The sequence below is a fragment of the Mizuhopecten yessoensis genome, unplaced genomic scaffold (genome assembly GCF_002113885.1).
Source record: "Mizuhopecten yessoensis strain PY_sf001 unplaced genomic scaffold, ASM211388v2 scaffold7085, whole genome shotgun sequence".
Classification (NCBI taxonomy): domain Eukaryota; kingdom Metazoa; phylum Mollusca; class Bivalvia; order Pectinida; family Pectinidae; genus Mizuhopecten; species Mizuhopecten yessoensis.
Genome location: NW_018406873.1, coordinates 79,782 through 88,841, shown reverse-complemented (window position 1 = coordinate 88,841; position 9,060 = coordinate 79,782). Strand labels below are relative to the sequence as shown.

The 9,060-nt window shown below is 37.3% G+C and overlaps 1 protein-coding gene across 3 annotated transcripts in view; it reads left to right on the top strand.

The window, feature by feature from the left end:
• LOC110453057 overlaps window positions 1-8,327 on the top strand; it is a 58,896-nt gene extending 50,569 nt beyond the window's left edge. For 2 of the 3 annotated variants that reach the window (XM_021501877.1, XM_021501876.1), the window contains exon 2: window positions 5,275-8,327. In XM_021501877.1, coding sequence (XP_021357552.1) covers window positions 5,297-7,321 — 2,025 coding nt within the window. In that variant the 5' untranslated portion in view covers window positions 5,275-5,296 and the 3' untranslated portion in view covers window positions 7,322-8,327. Of the gene's footprint in view, window positions 1-3,551; window positions 3,575-5,274 lie in introns of all 3 variants that reach the window. The other variant, XM_021501878.1, reaches the window with a different exon arrangement.
• The last annotated feature ends 733 nt before the right edge of the window (window positions 8,328-9,060 follow it).

Sequence of the window (9,060 nt, the reverse complement as noted above, 5' to 3'; positions counted from 1 at the left end):
AATGCTGTTTTAATCTTTGATCACATTTACTGACAGCAGTATTTAATACAGTTTTGGAGGAAATAAAAACACTGTACATTTTATTTAAACATTTTCTCTTACAATAATAAGAACTATGATATTAAAAAAATATCATGTAAGTGTTTCCCCCTATAGCACAAACAGCTTTTAAATATTTCTTCTTTAAATTATTTTTAATGGGGATTAAGTTAGGGATACAAATGTAAAAATAAGAGACAAATGTCACAAATGTCATATCTATTATTCAATGTACAAAACTCATACACCTTTCTATAAATTGATTTTTTTATAGAATATTTATATTGCTGAAAATTCAGACATAAGAAACACTTATTTATTTCCTTGGTTTTAATGTTCACCAAAAGAAGTTTGGTAATTAAAAGTAACTTTTTAATAATAATATTAACCCCCCCCCCCCCTTAGGTTTGACAAGGTATTATAAGGTATTATAATAGCGTGTCCGCCTTGAATGTTCGTTGCAAATGAAACATATCAGCTTAAACAAATTCTGGGGAGAACCCTGCACGTGTTTGAATAGTAATCCCAACATCTTTCAAATTCGCGGACATGAGCAAGGCTACTTCTAGTATTAATGCATTGACAGACAAGCATGGTTTGTACATCTCGGAAACTAATTCGAATATAGGAAAAAACTACATACACGTACACCTACAGCCAACTAGCTATACACATTAGGTTATAAGTTATTGTGTTTGTCCTTAAATACAATTGTAAAAGCTTGAATTTGATCAAAGCTATTTTGTTGACACTGTTTTTAGTCAAGTATAGAAAATACTTTATCTTTGTGTTGGATCTGCCCAGTTTGTCCATCACGTTTTTTTTTAATATTTCAAAATAAGCACCTTTTAAATGGTCTGTGCTAATATTTAGAAGGAATAATTTCCAAAAAAATATTATAACAAACAAAATCAATGTACTTTGTGCATGCACAATCTAACACTTCCCTCATAGGAGATGAAATTGTATGAAATCAACATGTAGAACATTTTTTTTGAATGTCAGATTCAAAAATAAGATTTACATTTGAGCTTTTGAATTATCAGTGTTTATACAGAGGCTTAAGAATAATTTACCCAAAATATACTACATGTGTAATAATGTAGTGGAACTTGACTGAGTCAACAGTCAGCAACCAGATAGCTTAATTGGTAGAGTGTCGGCTAGAGTTCAGAGGGTCCTGTGTTCGAACCCTGAAAATAAGATTTATATTTACTTCACTGTTACACAGGCCATATTTTATCATTAAAATGATTCAAGTTTCCCTTCAGATTAACATTAGATCATTTTATCTTACTAAAATGGTCACCTGCTGCACATGGGTCCTTATCCATAAATAGGTTTGAAATTTGAACTATTTCCGTTGATCTCCTATTTAAACTCTGCCTAAAATGTCGTTAAATTATCAAATTTGAATTGTGGGGCATGTTGGAAACTTTGTCACTCTTCCAATATAAGTCAGACGTCTAAATATGGGTGTCATGACCCTATATGAAAATTGTAGTAAACATGGCTGCATCAGTACTCAATCTTTATTTGGCCATGCAGGCCATATATTAGTGTTTGGATGATTGTCGCTAATAGTCGAAAACTATCGCTCAGGTGTGACGTCGGCGACAATTGAATGAAAACTTGTCACTATCTATAGTTCGAAAATATTCATCACGGTAATTAATACGAAGGAACTATGGGAAGGGAGATCACTCTCGCTGTCGCCTCATGGTCATGATTAAAAATGGCAGCCACCGCTGCTATTAGTAATGACGAGGAATTGCAATTGTATCCCTATCCAGGGACAGTTTAATCAGCCGTATGGAAATAGTTCATGTTCCGAAAAAAAAGAAAATTCGGTGGGACCCGCAATAAAATATAATTTAGACATGCCAACTGTCATTTGTAGGCTATGCAAGAAAAGCTACACCAACAAAGGTAAATACGATATTAATTACACTGATACAGTATAGTATTTAAAAGCATTTCAAAATCAAATTTTTCTGAATGGCGAAGTATTTTGAAATAGTTGATTGATAAACAAAACTAATGACAAATTTCTTTGANCCCCTACCCCCTAAAGATGAAGGACATTGTCGTTAGCTGATTGACTGACTGTTGAAAATCGACAAATGAAATTATTTTTTAACACTTTGTAGTTTGTATTTTCTGTGATATTTTTACTCTCAATGTATGTTAAAATGACTGACGTAGTTTCAAGGTCACAGGGGTCTTAGTAAACATGTTAAAAGCTTCAAACAACAATATCCTAAGAACCATTTGGACAAGACTCATGATACTTGAGTTTGTGGTCAAAGGTCAACTTAGTTCATAAGTGCTAGTTGGGGGATATATGTCAACATGGGTTAAAAAACATAAATAATATTTTTCTCAAGTTCCATAAAGCTCAGGGTCATGATATTTGGTCAGCTGGTACCTGGGATAGAGTGCTATAAATTTTCCACGATAAAATGGCCTTGACCTAGTTTCCAGGTCACAGGGGTCTAACATGTTAAAAGCTTCAAACAACAATATCCTAAGACCATTTGGACAAGAGTCATGATACTTGAGTTTGTGGTCAAAGGTCAACTTTGTTCATAAGTGCTAGTTGGGGGATAAATGTCAACATGGGTTGAAAAAACTTAAATAATCTTTTTCTAAAGTTCCATAAAGCCAAGGGTCATGATATTTGGTCAGCAGGTACCTGGGATAGAATGCTAAAACATTTCCACGATGAAATGGCCTTGACCTAGTATCAAGGTCACAGGGTTCATATATATGTTAAAAAATTCAAACAATAATATCCTGATCATGAGAAGCCTTTAGACTAGAGTCGTGATACTTGAGTGTGTGATGTAGACCAGCTGTTCGAATCTCTTTCTATATTAGAGTAATGAGGTCAAATGTCAGCTTAAAGTGCTAGCTAGAGTCAAAGGTCAACGTTGGTTAAAAGTTTTAAAATTTCAAATTTCAAACAACAATATCTTAAGAACCGTTTAAGAGATATTAAAATGTTTTGTGTTCTAGTTACCAAATTTGGTCTGAAGTTACCTATATGTCAGTTTCATGTAACAAAAGAAACAGGTGAGTGATAAAGGCCCTCTGGACCTCTTGTTGTTATTAGTAAAGATTCATTATTTCAAAAATAATGCAATATTTTGATAACATTATACATCACTTATATGATCATTGAGGCGCGAGTTCTATGTAATCTTACTGTTTAGCACTTTCCATTAGTTAGCACAGGACTGCTTTGTAGCTCTGACGACGCAATATATAAAAAAAAGTATCATCTTCAGAAGCTATGACAGACAAGCTTGGTTTTACCATGGATTTTAGATAAAAATTTCTGTGGTTTTATGCATATCAAACACGAATATGGTTATTTCTGTTAAAAAATTGTCTGTTCGGCGCTTTCACAGTAATGAATGGTCCCTATAGGAAGTACTAACAAACATCTCACCAACCATCGTGATTATGAGTTTAAGGCCTGACCAAAACAAAAATTATGCTTGTTTCAGGTAACATGCCAGAAAAATACCAGGTATGTCGGTTTGCAAATTATGGATTTTAATTTTGTAAGCTCACCTGCCCGAAGGTATTTGGCTGAACGCTTTGTTGGTAAAGAGCCAAACAAAGTTTGAGGATGAAAATGACCTTTACCTACTTTCAAGGTCACAGGGGTCAAATGTGTCAAACACTAGAAACAACTTCTGAAAAAGAACTGAAAGGTACAAAATCTTAATATTTGGCTGATAGCTTCTTTTGGTGGAGCTCGACAAATTTTGAGAACGAAAATGACCTTGACCTGCTTTCAATGTCATATGGGATTAATATGTCAAACACATCAAATGACTTGTTCTGAATAATGGACAGGCCTAGAGTCATGATATTTGGATGAAAGGTTAAATCGTAAGAGCCTGACATAGTTTGAGAACTGAAATGACTTTGACCTTCTTTCAAGGTCACAGGGTTCAAATGCGTCAAACGCTTCAAACAAATTCTTTTGAAGAACTGGAAGGAATAGAATCTTCATATTTGGCTGATATATAGCTTCTTTTGGTGGAGCCCAACAAATTCTGAGAATTTAAATTACTTTGATTTATTACATACTTACTAATAAATACGTTTTTTTTGTATATGCGATACGACACAATTGCTCTAACCCATATCAGCCCTCGCCGTATCACACCCCAAAACCCGTATCAGCCCCCGCCGTATCACACCCCAAAACCCATATCAGCCCGCAAAACCCATATCACACCCCATTTGGAAAAAATCGTTTTTCAATATTTCAAAAATGAAAATAAATCATGAGATGGTAGTTTTTATTAGTAAGTATGTAATAAACAGAATAAAACACGCCTTTTTCCATATCACACCCAGTATCAACCCGCGACCAATATCGGCCCTTGGGTTGATATTGCAGTCTCGGGTTGATACTGGGTGTGATATGAAAAAAGGCATGTATTATTCTCCATTTACATCCTCTGGCAAAGGGAACGCAATTAAATATAAACGAAGAGAGTGCCAAGTCCACCCCACGGGTCAGAAGGGTGTGGCCCAACGAGGGAGTATAGATAAATGTTTAAAATCCCTCTTCTTTAGTGGGATTTGAGGTTTTTAAAAAAAAGTTGTGTAGAACATCCTTGGGCAAATGTAGGGTGTGCCTTCCCTGAGGGCATCGGGGTGGGACCCAATAGGGGAACTTGATATAGATATTGAATATAAAGCACTTCTTTTTAGCTTTGAGTGGAGGCATTTAAGCCAAATTTCATGTAGAGCGTCCTCGGCCAAAGGGGACTCATGTTGTGTAAATGGATGGTTGCTTTTTGGAGCATACTAGTAAAATTTACTTCTCCTCTGGAACCATTAGATATATGGCTATCGACTATATTTAAATTTGGTTGGAAACATTCTCAAGTGGTTTGGCATTGGACAGTAGGAAGGGCTGACCCCAATGGGGTTGACCATATATACATTACTGAGTATAAAGGGAATATATATACACGTATGTTACCAGGATGGACCTGGTGTCTTGCCCCAACCTCGAAGAATAAGTCCCTTTATATGTCTTAGCTTTCAAATGTTATTAATCGTCACCATCAATGCAATTGCTATCCTCAAAGAGACAATAAGACACTCAGATTACCAGGAATGACCCGCGGTACTCTTGTTGGTTAAGGTTTCGGTCAAATATCAATTGAATAATCACATGCTTATCTTTTTTTTTTCGTGTTACAGTTGCACCAAGCTGACCATCAAAATGGCTGAAGTCCCGGAACTAGACTTACACTTACTGGAGTGTCCAATCTGTCTGGAGCGACTTCGGCATCCTAAAACCTTACCCTGTCTCCACTCCCTCTGTCAGGATTGCCTCGGGACCTACATCACTAAGGAGTTGTCTGGTAAGATGGCTTCGGCGACATCCTTTCCGTGTCCAATTTGTAGAGGGATGGCCACGCCTGTCAATCAAGCGGACACCAAGGAAAACTGGGCTAAACAGTTTCCAACTAATGGTATGATCCAAGAACTTATCAAGCTTAAGGAACAGTCGTCTGGACCACTGTATTGCACACCATGTCAAACAAAAGGAAATCTGTCCAATCCTGCCAAGTTCTGGTGCAAGAAAATTGAATCTGGTTTCTGTGAGACTTGTAAAGTTGACCACCACGATATCGTACATATTGGATGTGATATATTAGATATTACCAGGCACGACAGCAATAGACCAAAACAGAACCCAGGTGTGCCTCACTGTGACCAACACGACGAGAATATGGTTTGGTACTGTGAGGATCACAAGCTTCTCGGTTGTAACATATGCGTTTTAAAAGACCACAGACGTTGTGAAGCAGTGACAACAGCGACGGAATACATTCTGAAGCTAAAAGCAGGATCACAACTGACAGATATGCAGGCACAACTGAAGAAAGAAGCAGAGGTCATGAACTCTTTAGTGAAGGACTTCGACGAACAGCTCCGAGTCATGGTAAAGAACCAGGAAATCGCTCTACAGAGTATTACAGATCTACGCCATAGGGTCAGCAAACGGCTTGACGAGCTTCAGAAGGACTACACAGACAACTTAATAACGTTGTTCAAAGACGAAAAGGGGAAATTAGACGACTCCTTACGGCAATGCGAACGTCTGAAGAACAGTATGCTTAATACCCTTAAGTCGTCCATCAAAGCTACAAACGGAAACGATACCACTGAAACGATAGTGTTGTATCAGAGAGGACTGGCGGAAGTGGAGTCGTGTAAGGCCCTGGTCATGGATTTGAACGAATCTTTCGCGTCCGTCAATATTCAGCATCAGACCGAACCAGGACTTGCAACCTTTGGTAATGACGTCATTGGGGATATCGTCATTAAGAAACCACCACGACGTTTTCCTGAGAGTTTTGGTTACCTACCTTCACAAATGTCCGAGCGTCGCGTGAGAGAAGTACAACAGTTTGATATAAAAACTACATCAGATGAGGACGATTGTGATGCAGCTGGCGTTGTGTACCTTCCGTATAATCAAATAATAATAAGTGATCTCAAAAACGAAAAGCTGAAGCTGTTTACAGATAAAGGACAGTACCTTGATGAGTTGACCATTAAAGGCACTCCTTGGGATATGTGTTTTGTGGACGACAAGACAGTGGCTGTAGCAGTTAGCAATCCTGGTGGTGTCCATGTCGTGAAAGTCGAAAACGCAAAACTATCACTTTTTTCCGAGATCTGTTTGGCAGATGATAAAGGCTGCCAGGGTATAACCCATATCAGCGGAAGATTTGTCGTTTCTACGTACACAGAAGAAGCTGACACAGAGGAAGCGGACACAGTAGAAGCTGAAGTGGACAGTGTGACAGAGGACGGCACAGAGCTGTACAGTGTGACACAGGACGGCAACGCTAACCTGTTACATCAGTATAGTGGCAAGTGTTATTTCGTCTCACATGACCCAATAAATGAAGACATACTGGTCAGTTGTCACACTTACACTGAGGATGAACCTGTGCTTTACAGACTGTCGGCTGACAAACATAGCAAGAATATGATGAAAGTCGGTCTCGTGAGTAATGCTGCTGGCCTAAGCGTTGATAGAGAGGGCAACGTCTACTTGTGTGGTTATGGTACAAGCAACATCGTGCAGATGTCTAGAGACGGGAAACACGTCAGGGAACTGCTGACGTCATCTGACGGAATAAACCGTCCATTTGCAATAGCTGTTTGTGGTGACATGTTTGTACTCACTAAGGAAGATACTAATTACGTCCGTTTGTTTCAGCTTTATTAAGCTAACTACAACTCGTCTCATTTATGTACAGATATATTCACGTATCAGTAATATTATGAAACTATTCACGATGAAACACTATATCAAAACCCAGGGCTTCTCGTTGATTTTATAAACATATTTTATTGCCGATATAATTAGTACATGTAATGGGATTGGACACAAGTTGAACAACTTATACGAAGCCATTTCCCTACAATTTTACTTTTATTTTTAACAACATTTCAAGATGGCAAAACTACATATGATTAACTACGTATTATATAATAGATCCACTCATGAACTGTTCCTTCGAGGATTTAACCACCAGTCGCTCACACACGCACCCACATAAGTGTGGACATGAGAGAGAGAGAGAGAGAGAGAGATTGGTCAGCTTTTCCTATATGTCACAATCAAGAAGCTAACCGCGAGCATAATATTTTGTTATGACATATTTTAAGGGATGCGGAGAAGCTACGTGCGTCGAGTACGGAACCAATTAATTTCGAAGATGATTCTGTATTTAAATTCCAGTAGAGTGACACGTTACCAAGGATAGACTGTTCTGTTGTTTACCGTATCAATGGTTGGAATAATGTACGTAAAACCTATATTGAAGACTTTGTGAATATATAGTGTTTTTATCTATAAACACCAGGCATTATGTGCTTATATAATGATTACAAAACATTTTTTCAGTATGGTTAAATCAAAACTTCTTGCTATGAACTTGTACACGGTTGTCACTTAATTTCTTTGCTTGGTATGTTTTGTACTAATATCCAGAAATTGTATAATATTGTCTTTGTTTGAAATTTTGATTACATAATACTAAAGCTGTTTGAAAAATCACATCTTGTACTGTATCAGGTAAATAAACAAAAATCATTTGTACATCATTTATGCTTTGCTTTACAAGTACATTTACTCTTAATTGATACTTTTGTATTTTGTTTTGAACATACGGTCATCAGGTGATTGGCTGTTTAAATCGCGTAGTCCATTCTTCGTGTCGCCTTTTCTCAAAAAGGTAACTCATACATGTATCTCAAATTCCATAAATGAAAATCGACAGACGGCTTTATGACTTTCGTGGGTTTAAGTTTGTTAGCGGCATTTCTCAGAAGGTGCTTTGACTGAATGAAAAACTAAGATGTCCGACAGGCAGCTATCTTGAATTTTTAGAATATAGTTAATTAGTGCTGTTTCTCCGAAAGGTGATGTAGGGATATTACTCAAATTTCACATGAAAAGTTCCCTTTGGTCCATAGATACGCATATCAAATATTGAGACTGATCACACAAAGATTGCGGACAAGGCAGCCTTCTTGAATTTATTTTGAGAGTTTAAGATTGTTAGAGCTATTTCGCAAGAAGTGCATGAGGGATCTTTCTCAAATTTGATATGAAGGTTCCTCAATTTCCCTTATAATGCATATTGAATATTGAGACTGATAAGATAACCAAGATAGCCGACAGGAGACCATCCTTAATTTTAAGAGTTAAAGGTTGTTACATTGTAGCTCTACTACTCAGTATGAGCTAGAAGGATCTTTCTCAAATTTCACATGAAGATTTCATATGGTGCCTAGTTATGTATATTATTAATTGAGACTGATAGGAAAATAAAGATGGCCGACACATGGCCATCTTGAGGTTTGAGAGCTATAGGTTGTTAACGCTTATCCTCTGAGAGTACTCTGAGATTACTGGTTGGATTTTTCTTCAATTCCATATGAGGGTTCCCCATGGTCCCT